General features: G+C 39.2%; 1 protein-coding gene across 5 annotated transcripts in view; it reads left to right on the top strand.

Moving 5' to 3' along the window:
* Positions 1–18,290, top strand: part of LTBP1 (latent transforming growth factor beta binding protein 1) — a 209,152-nt gene that overhangs the window by 6,128 nt on the left and 184,734 nt on the right. For all 5 annotated transcript variants that reach the window (XM_069800474.1, XM_069800473.1, XM_069800475.1 and 2 more), the window contains exon 3: positions 10,095–10,383. In XM_069800474.1, coding sequence (XP_069656575.1) covers positions 10,095–10,383 — 289 coding nt within the window. The remainder of the gene's footprint in view (positions 1–10,094; positions 10,384–18,290) is intronic.

Here is an 18,290-nt window from a genome sequence, read left to right as displayed (position 1 = left end):
TTTAATTTATTTTTCAGAATAAGAAGATATACAACAGTAGAGTCTTCCTCCTGCTGGAGAAGACGACGACTAGAAAGTTGTGCTAATACTTGCCCAGAGGAAGGGTCCCCTTTGTTCAGTTCCCAAATCTGCATGGCCTCTGCTTGTGTACTGCTATTCAGTTTGAGCCATCTGATCCCTAAACCTCCAGAGCTATACTTCTTGCTATTGCTGAGTTAGCATGCTACAGCTTTGCATCTCCTTCAGGACAAGGGCACTTTACAATGTGACCAGTAGTTCTAGACCCCCAGTTGTCCAAGACCTGGATGGAGCATGCCCTAGGTTGCTTCTAGCTTATGCTCCTGAATTTTCATGGGGAAGGTGAGGGAAAGGTTGCATGCTTAGGTCTTGTTCTGATACATGGTTAGGATCCAGACCTGGAAATTTGGAAGCATACATGGATTCCCCAGTTTAGATATAAAACTCTGTACCACTAAATATTTTAGTATTGGTTGCTCAGAATCTACCCTTCTTCCTGTCTTCAGCTCTTAGAAATGGTGGTATGCAGGAGAGCTGTACTTCTCATCATTGGAACGGAGTACTAAAAATGTTTGCAGCTGTGCTTCTGGAGGTTTTCTGATCATAAATGGTTCCTGAGGCTTGTGCTTAATCAGTTTCATGGCTTTGAGTTTTACCAAGTTGTTTATTTAAATTGCGTATACAAAGCCTAACTATAACATATTCTCCCCAAATGTTGTTTCTTCTCATTCTAAGACCATCATTTCAGTAAAAGCAGTATCAATCTCCTTCAAATTATGTCTAAATCAAAATTAATTGTTGCAATTTTAGAGACATAACCACTTTGACCTCATGTAACTGACCTATACATTAGTCTTTTTTTAATTTATTCTTTGATGTTGTTTTTAAACACTTCAAAATTGAAAAACTGAAAGCCATTACTTGAGTAGCTTAGTTTTGCCTCTGCTGTGCTTGCTACTGTAATATGTGAGTAAAACTTTTGAATTTCATACACAAGGAATAGGTTGGCTTTTGTAGTGGGGAAGCTCTTGTTAGCCCTCAGTGGTAGTTCTACTCTGCTTTATTTTTTGCTTATTGTCCTTGGGAAGAGGGATCCAGATTCCTGTAATCTTTGGCTTTGTCCACATTAGCAAGCAGCGTGGACTAATGGGAGCAGATCTATAGACTAAACCCTTTGGTTTTGATGACCTGAGTCCCATGGTATGCATGTTTCAGGGCTTAGTGTTTTATTTTGGACTAGGTGTAGTCTGGTGTCATGGAATAAATATCAATATGAGGCTGAAATACATTAGGTGCATTCTTGGAGAGTTCATGTTTTGGGGTTTTTTTGTTGGTTGTTTTTTTTTCTTTTTTTTTTCTCTGCATCTAAAAGAAATACAGTGCATATGCCTTAAGATGGCCTCACAACACAAACAAAACCTTGGTGAGTGCGAGTGATAAGATACACTTCAAGAGGGAATCCTGACCTGAGCGAAAGCAGCAACGCAGACTTTAAGCATAGTGTCCGTCTCCTGCCCGTTGATGGCAGCCAGCCTCCCTCCCACGAGAGGAGGCAGTAAGAGCTGTGAGAAGATGGGGAGCTGTTACCTGCTCCCTGCTGTATGGACATGACCATGCCATGTGCCACTGCCACATTTCAGTGAGGAAACATACGTCCACAATGAGTATGAGGTGAAAGGTACCCAGCCTTTTCTTTGTGAGCCATTTGGAACTTTACTGGAAACAAGTAAGGTTATAATGATACATAGTCTCTATTTCATACAAATACCATGTGTGTATAGATTTAAAACAAAACAAAAAAGAACCTTAAAAGAAACTTCTCAGGATGTTGTGCTCCTGCACTGAAGCAGATGACAGATCAATAGTGAACTCACTCAGCTCATTGCAGCAGTGTTAACAAAAGAAGCAGGATGTAGTAAAGTTGTGGCAAATCTACAGTGGATGAAAAGTCCTGGGCACCTCCTCTGTTAATATAGTATCAGAAGGAACCCAGAAAACTGTGGGGTTTTCTTATTTTCCCTTTCAGATTTGTTGACTGTTTTCAACATGTAACTTGGAAGTGTAGAGCTTGGAAGTAGAAAGCTGTGTAGGTGCTGGGGGGAGCTGTGGTTGAGTTGAGTGATTGTGCAGTGTTCTGGTTCTGCATGTATGCAGGAAAAAAATGACATATTGACAGTGAAGTGATGCTTAACAGTACTAGTCTTACACCTCTTTTCTGTATGGCTGCTATTCCTGAGGATGGAGAAGAGATGAAAGTGGGGGGTGCTCCTCTCTCCTTCCTCTCCAGCAAAGTACGAGAGAGCAGGGTAAAGCGTCTGCATGTATGGGATCAGCGAGCCTCTCAGCCTTTGGGAAAGCAAGGCTGTAGTGAGGGGTGGGGTTCTGCACTCCGTGGGGCCTTGACAAGTTGGGTGCAGCACTTCTAATGATACCCTTCTTTGCAGCCTCCAACATGAAGGGCTGCTTGTGCCAACTGATCCTGCCTTAAAGCAAGCTTGGATCACCTGGGAGCTACAGGGTTAGTAGAGGGTGGATGGAGAGGGGCACGCACTTCCCTCAACTGGCTCCTTGTTCAAATACTGCAGTACTGAGTGTTAGAAGATTATGGGTGATTCAGGTTGTCAAGAGAGTCTGTGTTCTGTAACTAACATGGACTGATAGTGGGTTGGGTTTGAGGTTTTTGCTTTAGTTTTTTTTTTGTTCTGCCTTTAAAAGCCCCAGTACTTGACTTGCGTAGCCTAATTTGTTCCTAGAAAACAGATCCTCTCCTTTGACTACAGAAAGAGAGCAAAGCTTTAGCATCTCTCAGCATTTCTGGCTGCACGCAAAAGGGGAACAAGGATTTTACATGTTAGCAAGGCAAGATGTTCGTTTAAATACACAGCTAAAAATAGTTCTGCTCAGTCATGTTCTTTTTGTGAAATGCAGATAGTAATCCCTGTATAAACCTAGGGTTTTGGAGAGCTGCTTCCTAACAAAGGGGGGATTATTTTGTGTCCTATGGCAAGATTTGTTTTCTCATAATTCAACTCAGTTTTTTTATTATCTCTAGATGGCGGTTTAGGCCTGGACTTTTAGAGAAGCTCAGCTAAATGGTGAACTCTCAGTATGAGTTGGTTGAATTTAAGAAAAACTTTATTGTTCTTAGCATTTTAATTACTCTATTATGATTAATAGTCTTTTCTCTGGTATTTCTTTTCTGTAACACTTCAGTTGTCTGAATCCTGCATCCAGTTAAAAATTTTCAGTTGTGTCTTTATTGAGTTTCTCTTAGTTTTTTCAGTTTTCTGTGTATTTCTTACGAAGTATTTTGTAAAAAAATGAATAAGCACTGTAATGAGAAAGGTTAAGGGAATCGAAAGGATTGCAGACTGGAGTGTTAACCACTCCAGCAAGCAAGAACAGCATGTGTCATGTGAATCTGCTGGTTTCCTTGGCTTAGTCCGTTCTGTGGTGAATGATCTTTTTTTGATACTGAAATGATAGAAGGATCTATAGCATGTGAAATGTTTGTACTGTCAGAAAATGTATAATTATGATCTCGTATAACAAAATACTTCAAAATGTCTCCCAGACTGTACAGTCTAACTTAAGTATTTATACTATATAAACTCCAGTAAACACGACATGAATGAAAATGCCAAATATCAAACAGCATGTTATATTCTTATGACTGATTAAATAATGCGTCCTTTTGCTGAAGTTAGGCTTTTGAACTATTTGAGTATAGCTGCTATTAAATTCTGATAAATCTTAGCATTTAGAGATAAGACTATGAAGATACATAGAAAATAATCTTAGTGTGTTATGTTGTGATTAGGTCAGGAGAGGAACTCTGATTTTTGTTTGTTTTAAAAGAAATGTGTATGCCAAAAACACTGGGTTTTTTTGTTTCCCCCCTTTCTTGGAGGTAATCTTTATGTAGCCATCCACGCCAGTGTAGGAATGCATCGCATGTTTTGAAGTGGACCAGTGAAGAATTCCAACAGTGACACATGCTTTTGTTTGAAGTATGTTTAGGGAAAGAATTCCCTAAGACCATATAGTTATGATAAAGACAAAGCTGTAATGCTTCCTCCATTAATAGTGTAGAGGTCATACAGGTTTTCTGCAGTTAATGCCATTTCTTCTGATTATTTAAGTAACTTCAAGGTAGGTTTGTGGTGGGGTTTTTTTGTTTTTTTTTTTTTTGGGGGGGGGGGTTTAGAGAATGGTCTTACAATATGGTTGTGTCACCCTGGGTCACAAATTCCTCTGTCCCCTATCCTCAGTGAATGTGTAGAATTGTTGGATATATTTCTGGCAAAATTCAACTTTTGAAAACTGTTCGGAGACACATACTCAGATGGAGAACTAGATCCCCAGAAAAGCATTAGGTGGTGAGCACCAAGTGTTCCTTCAGTTAGCTTTTGGGTTTCTAGTCTCCAGTGTTGCATCCTCAGTCCTGGCAATGACTTAAAAGACTTAAAATGGTATCCAGAATAAAAGTGTAGAAGTGGTGAGCTGATCAGTAGGGCAATTCAGAGAACAGGAAACTATTATGAACATCGCTTTACAACAAAGGATTATTATCAACTTTGCTTTACAGCAAAACAGGATGTCGACACCATATTCAGTTTTTTCTGAGGGAAACTGGAATATGCCTCTTTCCTTTTAGAACCCACAGCTTGTTGCTCTCCAGAGAAAGCGCTTCACTGCTTTTCTTTTGGAATCGATGGGGGGTCATCACTCTATCTTTCAACACAGCAGGAGTTAAAGGTGCCTTTGTGTCACAACTTTTTGTTTAGGATGCACACTCAACCAAGATGAGCTTTGGTTTGGTTTCCTTGTGTGCTTGAGGAATAGAAATCTCGACTTGATGAAATAAGAAAGACAGTATTTACTATGCCTTTAACAGTATTCCTATGTTGCATGTAAAGGAACTTGAAATTTCTGCTCTAAGCACAGATATATTCATGTCATAGTGTTGGTTTTTCCCCTGTCTGTAAACTTTATGCATGCATCATTCCTTGACCGTTTTATGCTGGAATCTGAAACAGCCCCACACTTACAATCTTCTTTCCATTTACTATATTTCCTATTATTTTCCCACTAGCGTGTATTTTGCCTGACAGGATTTATGCACTCCTATGAAAGAAGTTGATATATACTGTGCCAATGTGCACAGTGATGAAATATGTTGAAAGTCAGTGCATTCTGCTTAAACTGATGCTTGACTGTGCAGTTAATAGGAGGGGAAAAAAAAAGGTACATTAAATTTCATGTGGAAACAGAAAGGAAAAATCTAGTGGATGGGCTCACTAGAAATAACATGAAAATTGCAACACTGTTTGTTGTAGTGTAATCGTATCAAAGTATTAGAAATTCAGGAATGACAATGAGAAATTTTTGTGGATATTTAAGTACTAACCAACAGCAGTTTCTTGATAAAGGAGATGCTTAAAGGTGGAGCTGACACTAAAAGGTTAGAAACTTAGGTGCAGGAAACTTTTGGGACATTTAAATTTGTTTATTGTGAGTTTCTCACTGAAAAGTACGTTTTTGTGAATTTCAGTTCTCTACATGATATGGAGACACAAGGAAATAAACTTGTAAATGAGATGTTACTGTTTGAAGAAGGTAATTGTGAATCGAGGTAAAAATCAAAGTGATTAGCATAGGAATCAGATCTTAATTACCTTAATTCAAGAATTATCAGGAATTTAATATATAAGTTTCTTCATAACAAGTGGAGTTAGTTGTACCTGTATTTTGATTCTTTCGAAAGGTTCGAAAAAGAAGTTTTTATCTAAACTTCAATGTATGATAATATTTTATACTTACTGATTTAATATAAATTATGCTTAATTTAGTATGTATTAAAACAGAAATACATTCTGTATATATAGAAGTTTTAAAATATTTACATATTTTAAAGCTGTTATAAGCCTTTTATTTTAGGTCTTGCTCCTGCAAATATTTATATACTCTTTAACCAAAATAACATGAACACATGGACTGAAAAGTGCATATGTATATATCGGTTGCAAACCAACATACAGATGTGTTGGAAGGGTGGTTTAAGCCTAATGGTAACGGTGTTATTTTGTACTTGCTTTTCTGAAAGAATGTCGTAAATATAACCGTACCAGGCCTGATATGCGTTCCTTTAACCCAGTATTCTGTCTGCGATGGTGGCGCGCAGTAGTTGATTAGGGAAAGATGCAGAAAAAGCATGAACGTGTTAGGATACAGCCACAGAAAATGCTTTCAGCTTTTTTCAACTTAAGGACTTCCAAAGCAAATGTGGCACCGTGGCTTTATTTTTAGTAGATACAGATTGCATGGTTTTAAAACAGAAAAACCAACCCAAAAGAACCACATGTTCCTAATATCACACTTCTGGAAAGGGGGGGGAGGTTGGCTATGTTGTCTATGCCTGGCCTTCCAATGTGGCCAACTTCCTTGGCACAGCAAGTTTTGGATGCTGAAACTAACAGGTTCAAAAAGCAGATCAGTGAACTCCTGACAGAAAAATCTATTGAGGGTTATTAAACACAAAACCAGCACTCTTGCTCAGGAAGTTGCTGAGCCTCAAATTCTTGAAGTGGTACAAGCTTTTATGTCTTCTCACCCTGTCCTTACGCCTGTCCTTAAGCATCCACCTTAGTAATTGTCGTGGTTTCAGCCCAGCCGGTAACAAAGGACCACGCGGCCGCTCGCTCACTCCTCCCGCCCCCCTCCGGTGGGATGGGGGGAAGACGGAGGAGAGAAAAAAAAAAAAACAACAAAACTGGAACCTCGAGGGTTGAGATAAAGGCAGTTTACTGGAACAACACAAAGAAATTGCAACAACAACAACGGTACTAATGAAAAAGTATACAAAAAGAGTGATGCACAGTGCAACTGCTCACCACCCGGGACCCGACGCTCTGCCACTTCCCCCACCGAAAAGAAGCGCCCACCCCCCGGCCCGCTCCCCATTTATATACTGAGCATGATGTCACATGGTATGGAATAGCTCCTTGGCCAGTTCAGGTCAGCTGCCCCGGCTATGCCCCCCACCTCCCAGGTTCCTGTAAAAAAAATTAACTCTATCCCAGCTGAACCCAGGACAGTAATGGAGAGAGGAGACTGGACTAAGTGGATCTTTGATCTGACCCACTAAGCCTAGTCTTGTTACTTGCGTCTTTGCCAAGCTCCATTTTGAATTTGCAGTTATGACCTCTGTGAATTGAATAGGACCAAGTCTATATTGCCTTTAGTGGGAGTATATTGGCCCGTTAAACTTAATACTTCCACAATCCAGTTTTTGGAATCTTAGCTTTATGGAAAATAATGGTGTTTTCAGTTAGAAGTGCCATTATTGTTGTCTTCACACAAAATAATTAGGTCATACATTTGGCATGATGCAGCTGTCTTGAATATTTTTAAAACTAAACTGCCGTATTATGTCAGTTAAAACATTCATTTTAATTCTTTCCTAAAAATGTGATCTTTTATCCTAGTTTGTGATCTTCTATTACACAACATTAATGAAGAACTTCAATCAAAGCATGCATTGCTGTGAAGATCTAATGGATCAGTTTTTTAACCTGTTGTCACTGCTCACATGATTTGAGACAAACTGGGTCTTTTGTAACACAGTTGCTGGATCTGCTGATGCTTGTTTTGTTATAAGGCCAGCTAGAGTAATGCAGTTTGTCCCGCAGAGCTTTGTATGCTCTATGTGTATGTAAAGCTGAGAAACTTTCAGGGTTTACATTGCTGTCAATGAAGTAAGAATCTTCAAGTCTGGGTAAAAAAGGTCATTTCAAAAAGGGTTCAATTTTCAGCTGCATAGGTCCAAACTCATTGCGACCTTATTAGGTTCACTTTGATAAGTGGAAACTTAAGTTTTCTTAGGCTTCTGAAGCACAGCTTTGGTTCTTAACAACAGGAGAAAAAGAGTTGCAGTTTTCTCAGGGTTGTCTTTTGTGTGTGTATAAATTGTTATTTCACTTCTGAGAGTTAGGAGATACACAATGATCAGTGTCCTAGCAGAGTGGCTGTTTTGTTACATTGACTCTTGGGGTGGTCTTGTTAGCTTACTTCGATTTGTGTTTTTTAAATAACTTGTTGAGAAGCCTGGAGGTTAATATAGATGCATGTCCATAAATCTCCAGAAATATATGTTCAGTATGATTGTGCTTTAATGTTGTAAAAATGGGACTCTTGAAAATCCTGATTCCACCCCACCACCCCCGAAATTTTTATGTGGTACTTTCCTAAAGCACTCCCAGCTGTGCTCAAACTGTTTCACTGTGATCTTTGCACATTTTCTACAGATGACCTGGATGGTGGGTTACTGTTCTGGTCTCTCAGTATCTCCGAAGCCAATGAAACTTAATTACAATTTAAGGCTCCTGAATCTATTTTCCAAAGATATAATTAATTTGTCATGTGCATATAAGCAAATTTTTACTGTTCGTAATTTGATCTTTGCAATTCTGGTGTCATGTACAGGTGGTATACATGATGCATCTGTATCAGATGGTATTATCAGTTGAAGACTAGTCCTCCTAATTAACACAGTCCCATCCTAATAAGTTATTTCATATGCATGCTTGTGGTTTTACTTTATTTTTGTATATAAATGTATGTATTAAAACTCAATTGAAGTGCCAAGTACTCCAATTTATTTGGAACAGGGCTGTGGGCTGACTTTTTTTTAAAAACAAAGTAATTGTGCAACTGGATATACCTGAATATGGTGCGGAATCACACGTTATGGTTTAAGATACGATCTTACCTATTTTAGTAAAACCTGTAGACTTTATGATCTGGCATATAATTTTGTCTATGTTAAAAGATATTTAACAATATTAAAAATATGCTTAGTTTGAAGGAGCAAAGTAGGTCAGCAGTGATTCTTCTTATAAATTCTTCATTGTGATTCTTCTCTAATGGGACTAATGAAAAATTATTTTGATAGCTATTTTAATTAGAATTGTATTTTACTATTAAATTGTATCCTCTGGAAAAGAGAATTAATTTGTTTTGCCATTTTTGTGTTATTTTAACATTCTCTAAATACAATAGCATTGTAAGTTTAAGCACCCAAAATAAATCCTCAAATTAGGCATACCTTTGCAGTGTTATGTATACATATGATCAGCAACAACTTTTGCGCCTTTTTTTTTTTTGTTGTGGGATTTGCTGCTTCTCTAGGTTTCTTGCTTATTCAGAATGGAGTTGATCCTGTGTTAACTAGGTCTACAAGCTGGGTGTTGAGTCTAGGCTGATTATTCAGACTCCTTCTATAGTCAGTGGATAGAGCAACACAAACAATGTAATTAATCCTGTCTGAAGGCAGGTATCAAAGTGAATTGTCTTTTGAAGAATCTGATCCCTTTTCACAAAGAATGTATAGAAGCTAGTTTAGGATAATCACAAGCACCTGTCTGCTTCTTCAAAGAGTGCAACCCCTAGGTGTAGCTGTGTCTTCGTAGCAGCAGTTATGTGTCTCCTTTGATATGTTACTATGGTGGTGTTTTCAGAGGGAATTTCATTTGGGCTTTAGAGGGGGAAGGGTTGAATCACTTAATGCTTCTTTGCATCATTTCGGTCATCTATAACGTGACTGTAAGGATTCCTTCTAGGCACCTGTGGAGGATCTGTGATTTTAAATAATAATAGAATGAATCCAAGCCTGGATCAGTAGTAAAATTCTATAATCTGCATAATATTGTTTCATTGGATGCAGTTTGGTTGTTAAAGTATGGGGAGGGAGGATGCAGGGAAGGAAGGCGAGTATAAAAGGCCGCTAACAGGAAGATTTGAAATAACACTGTATTTCTTGATTGAACTTGTGCATTTCCTGTTTTTTAGCTCACCAGCATTTTACTTTTTGAAGTTGTTCAAATGTTGTGCATGTGTTATGTAGGAAAGCAGTAAAAGCTATACCAACTTATATACTGTCTTTTGTGGAGCTTAGCAATGTTGCTCTCTCCTACTCCAATTAACATTAGTAATTAACACCTTTTTTATTGTGGGGAGGGTTTGCATTTTCCTTCATGCTTTGTTTCACAGGTACTTTTTAAAATGTCTTTTCTTAGCTAACTGTGCACCACCATGCCAAAATGGAGGGATGTGCCTGCGACCTCAGCTTTGTGTGTGTAAACCAGGAACAAAAGGTAATTCCTGTGAGGATACAGTCATGCAAGATGCATCTTCCACTGGAGGCCGGAGCCCTGTTGTTCCCCTGTGGCCCATACCCCAGCAGGCTGCCCAGCAGACCTTCTCTCAGAAGATGCAGGTCCCACCGAAAGTTGGTCCTATGACTCAGATGGCATTCACCATCAAGCAGAAGCCTCCTGTTGGGTTACCTCAGCAAATGCAACCACAGTAAGTGTTTTCTTTGCTTTCAAAGACCAGTACGTTAGATTTATAAAACATTGTTCCTTGCAAGTGTTTTCAAATAATCGTACTCGGAAACTTTCACAGATATATTTTTTTAAGAGCTTTTTATTTTAACTGTCAGACTTCAGTGGATTTTTAAACTTCTATTGCTTATGAGCCAGACCTCCTCATCTGAACTGAATATCCCGTAATATCAGTCAACTTTATTTTCCTTAGACTGACAGTGCTGTACTAATTTCAGAGGAGTTATTATTAATTTACACTACTCACTTTTTGAGTTTAGCCTCAAACAGATTCTGGCATGGAATTTCAATGCATTACATAACTGAGGAGAGGAAGATTTGCTGCTTGTGTTGTGTTCTGGTTTCTTTCTTCCATTTGCATTATATTTTCTTTTTTAAAATAAATGTGTATGGCTCTACAACAAGTGATACTTCTGCTTTCTTGCATTTGAGGTTCAGGATTGTATCTGCCTGTCATAGGTAGCAAGGAAATTCCCCTCTTTTTGGAGAATTTCGTCTCTGCCTCTTCAGTAGCTGGTGATTTAGCCAGACTTTGATATTACATTCATTAGTTTAAATACTTCAAGTGAGTCTGAAATTTCTATAACTATAATGTTTTTATTGATGTGTCTGACCTTAACTTCAGGGCTGCATTTGATACAGGCGAAGGGAGGTGCACAGGAGGGTGGCAATCAAGTTGAATGTGGACAGTTTTAGCTGTGTGCAGCAACTACTGTCCTTCTGGTTTCAGGTGAAGTCAGTGACAAAAAGGTCTTTCTGTCCTGTAACAGGTGTTGCTTTTGGATAGCTGTAATCAGGGTGTAGCCCATCTCACTTCTAGCCTCCAGAGCAAGATAAGCAGGACTGGGAAATAAACTGTGTTTTTCCGTGCCCAAAACTATAAAAACAAACCCGGAAGGGTGGTGTGTGATTATAGGAGGCTGCACCAGAGTAGTTATATGCTTCTGGCAACAAAGTACATCCTGCCACCCCTCTCCAAAGCTGCATCTGAGAATAGACATCACTGGGCACTGCCAATGATGTTTGATGTTGTCTGGTAGCCTCTTTATCAGCTTCTTTCTTCCTAAACCATTCCAATTCCTTTTACTGTTTTACTGTTGTCCTAGTTCATCTAACAGTGGAGCCACAAGTAAAACCGGGTTCATACATGTCTTGTGTAATAGGAAGAGGAACTTAGCTGAGTTCCCTTGGAGTTCCAAACCCTAAGCCTGTATGTTCTTTGGGAAAGGTAGAAGATGGGGCACAGTGGGCTTTAGGAACATATACATCCACAGTCTTCAAGGACAGAGAAATTTCTACCCAATTTTAATACTTTATAGTATTCTGAGCCCAGTTTCATTCCTAACAGTGAAGCAAGGGTTATTTAAGTGACTAATATGAAGAGGAAATTACCAGTAAAATCAGCAGGCCTTTTTCTGCTCCCTCCCATCCAGACCAGCAGGACTGCTAATCCTCAGCACCTGGCTTGTCTGCTTAGCCCCACAAAGTGTGGTACAGCAAATCAGTACAGAGAGGCCAGACAAATCCTGGCTTATCGGTACTGATTCCTGTAGAGTGTACTGTGTGTCTTTTTCCTCCTCCCTCCATACACAAGCATTGTCAAGGAATTGTTCTTCCTGTTGTGATAAAGGCCAGTTGTCCAAATCGGGTAGTAAAATATACTTCAAAAAAAGAAAAGAAAAAGAAAGAAGAGAATGCAGTTTGTTCTTGCCTGAAAAAAAAATCTGTCGTCTTCCAAGCACTCTGAAACTGTGCAGAGAAGGCTTGTGGCTGCCTTTAGAGAAGACTTCTTTTCCATTATTCCTGGAAAAGCAGAATCCTGAGACAAAGGCTTCCTCTTGTGTGAAAAGAGAAGATGATAAACTGATATTATTCTATGCTACTGTGATAGTTGCCAGGCTGTGATGCTCAAAGTGTTTCTAGAGGGTACCTACAGCATGTCATGCTTCACTAAAATCTCTGTTCCTGCTTGCATGAGACAACATCGCAGATGTAGAGGAAGCAACTTCAGATTAACAAAACCTGTTATCTGCTGTCCAAAGTGCCTCTGCACACTCCCATAGGCAGTGTTAATCCAGGTAGGCTTTGTTGTTCATGTGACCCTTCTCAACCTAAGGATTTTCTCCTAGATGTAAAGGGACCTTTTCAGGCAGGTAGGACTATTAGTCTTTGAGATCACATGAAGATAAATCTATTTCAGCCAGCTTAATAATAGGGTGGGAAAATGGAAAAACTTAGTCTTTGGAGTCATGAGAAAGCCAGCCTACAACCTTGGCAGGAGCCAGACATAGGAGTGGGAGATGGAGAGGAAATGGGCTGTTTTACAAACCAAAGCAGTCGTATAAAGTGCAGCAGAAGAAAGTGGATGTTTAGATACAACTGTTGAAATGAATGCTAGCAGTAGTTCTTGTGTAGACTATTAGAACAATTTACAGATCCTTCTGAGGTCAGGTCTCTACCATTGGCGAAGAGCAAATGGGCTCGTTCTTGCTTCAGTTCCTCTTTGACTGTCTTGTGAAGTATGTTGTGTGAGGCTGCCCAGATATTTTTGGAATGGCTTTTTTCTGTTCCCACTCCTAGAAACACAGGGAAGGCTACGGCAGGAGTGGAATCATCCATTGTCAGTGTGGTTGGTATGCTGATCCTACTGCTGCTATGCAGAGCTGTCAAGGACTGGTGAGAGGGCAGAACCCAACCTGAAACACCAAAATAAGCTCCTAGAGAGGCTTGTCTCTGCTGTGGTTCTGTTTTGACATCCTCTGTCAATTTTTTCTGTTTTGTATATGAATGCAACTTTTCCAACTTCAGTCATCAAGATGTGTTCTCACATGTTTTCTTAGGATCATGGTGGCAATGATATTTAGGGAAGCAGGGAATTAATTTATTTATTCCCAGAGACCTTTTTTGAAGAATATGGTGCTGAACAGAAGGAAACCTGGAGAGAGATAAATTTCCTGGATTTAGAACACAGGCACTTAGCACTAGCAAAGTCTGTCATAGCCCTGGGCTGAAGACGGATACCATCAGGTACAAGGTCTCATCTTGGAAGAGTGTTAGCAGAAGATGTTGATGGCTGTAAATGAAAACAAGTGGTGTCTCGGTAACAAAAATCTGCTTCTTATTGGAACCTATTGGGAATTCTGATCTCAATAACAGACGTGCTTTGTGGTCCTGAATTCCTGTGATAGCTCTCCAGTAACTCCAGGTGTCCCTTTCACATCTCATTCTCTCACTTGTTGGCAACAGTATGGCTCCAACAACTTGATTTTCTGCATTTACCAGCTGTGGGAGTAGAAAATACACACTTTTTTTTAAAGGGAACGTTCTAGTACAGTTTTGGAAATGGTCACCAGAAGGAGTACAGCATCAACCAGCTGGAGCTCAATAATACACTGAAGTGACACAGCATTGCTCCTTCAGCCTCTTTTGGAGGCAGTTGTTGATGAAGCTTGAAAATTTGCTTTTTCATTGGGTAAAGCAAAGCCCATCAAAGAAGAGGTGGATGCACAGACTTCAGGTGACAGATTTTGACTTACTGGTGTGTCTGATGCACCTAGAAATGTTTCCAAAGAGATCCCCTCCAAAACTGTATTCCTGGATCACTGGGTCTAGTCCCATGCTATTACAGGCAAGCATATCACCTGCTAATTATAGTGAACTTATCAACCTGTGTCTTAAAACTGTTTTTTCCTTGTGTTCAAGGATGTAGTATTTTTTCCAATATTTCCCCAATTTTTACTAATTAATGTGAGATTAGTGTGAATTTATATTGAAAAAAAAAAATGACTGGAGAAGAATTGGGCATGCTGTTGTGATCCCACTGAAATCAGCAGTGTAGGACAGTCGTAACTGAAAATGGAATATATTCTTTAGAAAATCTACAATTGTAAGTCATATATTTACATATATATGTAAAATAATCTGTAGAGATTATTGACTTTGTGTTGTACGAACTCTTAGCTGAGGTTTACTGCAAACTTTAAGAGACTGCTCTTTTAGCTATTTCCTGTCTTGCATACTAGTACTTTTTTGTATCTTTGACTGTATGTAATTTATTTTTTAGAACCTGTGGTTCTAAGACTGGTTTATGTGATGACTGACCAGGTGATGGTCTAAAAAAAGACTAGAGAAATGTTTTTTGAAGCTTAATAGCTAGTGTGAGAGTAAATATTTCTGGAGGACATCCATTTTCATCACCATTATGATAGATTTTGGTACTAAAGATGTACAGAGCAAGTGAAACTTAAATACTTTTTAGTTTGAAGAGCCCTGCAGTTGAACTTAACTGTAAGGTCTGTTTCAAAATACTTTATGGAAGCTCTTGAAGAACATTGAGCTTCTGTTCAAAAAAGACCTTTCCTTTTTGAAAAAAAAAAAACAACAAACAAACTCCAAAAAACCCAACAAAAAAGCCAACAAAACCCCCCAAAACCCAAAACATTTTGAAGCAAAGCAAGGACTTTGGGATAATGTTGGTGTTAGAAGCATAGGAAAACTTAGGTTGGAAGTAGAGGCCATCTGGTCCATCCCACTGCTTAAAGTGGGATCACCTGTAAGAGGTTGCTCGGGGTTTTGTGCAGATGAGCCTTGAACATTTTCAAGGCTGCAAGGTTGGAGATTTCACAATATCTCTGGTCTCCTGTTGCAGTGTTTGACCACCCTCAGGAAAAAAAAAATTCTCCTTATGTAGTTGAAATTTCCATTGTTGCACATTGATTGTTACCCTTTGTCTTTTCGCTGTATGTCTCCAAGAAGTCTGGCTCAGTCTTCTCTATATATTCTCAAGAGGCATTTGTAGATTGCAATATCATCCTCTTGAGCTGCCTTTTCTTAGAGCTGAACAAACTCATCTACCTCAATCTCTCCCCATATGCTACATGCTCCAGTCCCTGACAGTCTTGCTGGCCCTCTGCTAGGCTCGCTCCACTGTGTCAGTATCTTTCTTGATTTGGGGAGCTCATAACTAGACATGGGACTCGGCATGCAGTCTCACAAGTGCCAGATAGAGGCAATAATCATTCCCTTGACCTGCTTGGCTATGCTGTTGCTAATGCAGCCCAATATACGATTGGCATTCTTCATGTGGGAGTGCGCTGCTGACTCATGTTCAGCTTGTCTGCCAGGACCCCCAGATCGCTTTTTGCAGGGCTGCTTTCCAGCCATTTCAGCACCAAACCTGCGTTGTTGCACAGAGTTGCTCTATCTCAGATACAGGACTTTGTGTTTGCCTTTTAACATTGTGAGCCCTTTTATCCAGCCTGTCAAAATCCCTTAGGTCTCCAGTATAACAACCACTCCTCCAAATCAGAATTGTCTGTATAGTTGCTGAAATGGCATTTTTACCTTTTCTCTGGGTCATTAATAAAATTGTTGAACAATATTGCTCCCAGTATCGATCTCTGAGGAAAACATATAGTTACCCACTTAACCTCCTGTAAGTTGGATTTGTATCACTGAATACCACCTATTCAGCCAGGCAGTTTTTGAACCCACTTTATAATCCACTTATCCATATTTTACTGATTTTTACATAAGGAGACAACTGTGTCAGACACCTTGCTGAAGTCCAGGTTAAAAAGATTTATCATGCTCCTTTCATGCACTGAGCTAGTCACCTTATCACAGAAGTCAAACAAAACCCAAGCAAACAAAACAAAAAAACTTTAATCCAAGTTAAAACTAGAAAGTCCATGATGACCTCTTCTGAAAGTTGTAGTTCAGTTGTTTTCATTCTCTCTTGGTGATACTCTTTCCCTTCAAAGCCAGGAACTTGTATGATACACTGCCTTCTTTCTTCAGGAGGAGAGACCATCTCTTCTCTTGGGCTACAACAGGGGAGCTGGAGCTGGAAGCAACTGAATAATTGTGATATCTTAGAAAATTAATATTTTTTTATTCTAGGCAAAATATGCTGTATTAATATTCTTAAATCTGATGTTTCCTGTTCTTGGTGCAACTTGGTGTTTAATCTGTGTTCTTAGGCACATGTGTGTATGTGTGCTCATGGCTGATACACCTAAGTGTGTACCTGACTATATTGAGCGTATAGAGGGGTCTGAACAAATCCTTGAGTGAGCCATGACTCTGCTGTTAAGATACCACCATAGGCCATTACCTTGGGCTTCAAAGCTTTTGTCTGTTAAGTCATGGGCTATTGGGTTCTACTCTCCTAGAGCCCAGTGCCATGGCTGTTTGATTAATTCTAAGAAAAGAATGTCTAAATCCTGTGAGCTTGTATGAGCACCATGTGCTTTGCAACATTAGGGTGTTACTGCTTCTCAGACTTCAAAATTTAACTCCAGTGGTCAGAGGTGAGGTTTTTCCAGCACTTCTTGAGCCCACTGGTTTGTGTCAGAGAGGTGAAAACTGGCAGCCTGTCTGTAGCATTAAGCTGATGACTGTATCCCTTCAGTATAGGCTTCTAACATGAAAATGAACTCATGGTGTACTTCTTACAGGTTTGCTAATGCAAGGTGGCTCCAGGGAGAATCAAGAAAGTTAATTTTCTCTTGTGAACTATTTGGGGTGGATTCTGAGGTGCCTTTGCACAATGCTTTTAACAAGAGACCTGCTGTAAGGAGCTGTAGTATACCCTATTATCCCTCAGGTTACTGATTTCTTCTTAATTGACTTGGAAAACGCTTATGCTGGTCAGTTATCCGTATTGTCCTGTAAGGCACATTCCTTTTGAGAATGTCAGTGTAGCCTCCCCTCCCACAACCCCAGCAAGTTGAACACACTCCACAAGGTAAATTCATCTTTTTAATTGACTTGTCATCAAGTTATTTTCTTTGAGTAGTACTGGAATATGTTCATGCTAATGTATGTTAATAACAGCAAAATAGAGACATAACGATTTAGGCATACTCTATGTGTGTAGAAATCATTGCCTTTGCTTTTGAGGCACTGCTTTTCAGGAAAGTAAATTACTTCTAAAACTATAATGGTGTCTTCAGCTTAGTTGAAAAGAGGACTGTAAGCCACTGTTCCAAACCATAGTGTTTGTAAAATGTTTTTTTTTCTAGCTTAAAAAACCCGTGTGCCTGGCCATTCAGTGTTTGCATGGGGGTGTGTAGCGAGGCCTTTAATGAGGAATTTTCAGTGTTATTACTTACTGTGTTAAGAACTGGTACATTCTCTTCCAATGTGGCTTTTCCAGTTTTTTTTTTAAAATTGTACTACTATTGAAACTTTTACCATTTATCATCAAGGAATTATTTCAGGAGATGTTGGGAAACAATCGGAAGAACTTGTCGTCTTTGCCATGGGTTGCTGGGGACTGAAGGAGCACAGCTTTTCACGGATAGTATGACAGTGTGTTTTCACTTTTAGGGAGGAGCATTTGTGTTGCTAATTTGGTTTGACATAACATTGTTGTCATGTGGCAGAAGGTCTTTCTAGGCATTCAGAACATTTACTTTTTTAAAAGGTTGCTCTATTAGCAAATGTTTGCGATACCAAAGCAACTATGCAACAATTTTATACTTGACTGAGACTTTTTACCGAAACAGGTAAAAGTAACCCACTCAGTTTAAAGTTAGTTCCTGTGCAACAGTGGTTTTTATAGGATGTGGCTGAAATAAAAACAACATTGTGAGTAGCCATTTCCCTTGGAGCATGTATGGTCAATAAGCTAATGGGAATCATTTTCATGTCATTTTCATCCCCCCCCTTAGAGCTGTGGGAATAGACCTCAGTAGGTTGATTTGGAAAACTAATTTCTATTGTCAAAATACATCTGTACCTTTAACTTCCAAAGGAAGAAAAGCAAAGTGAGAATAGCGTTTATTTCTGATTTCAGGTATAGAAATATGATTTAACAACATTCTGTCTTTAGAAAAATCTGTGGTTTTGTTTAGTGTTGTAATG

This window comes from Haliaeetus albicilla, chromosome 13, assembly GCF_947461875.1.
Source record: "Haliaeetus albicilla chromosome 13, bHalAlb1.1, whole genome shotgun sequence".
In the NCBI taxonomy this organism is placed as follows: domain Eukaryota; kingdom Metazoa; phylum Chordata; class Aves; order Accipitriformes; family Accipitridae; genus Haliaeetus; species Haliaeetus albicilla.
The sequence above is the reverse complement of the archived record's forward strand: the minus strand, read 5'-3'. Positions and strand labels throughout refer to the sequence as shown.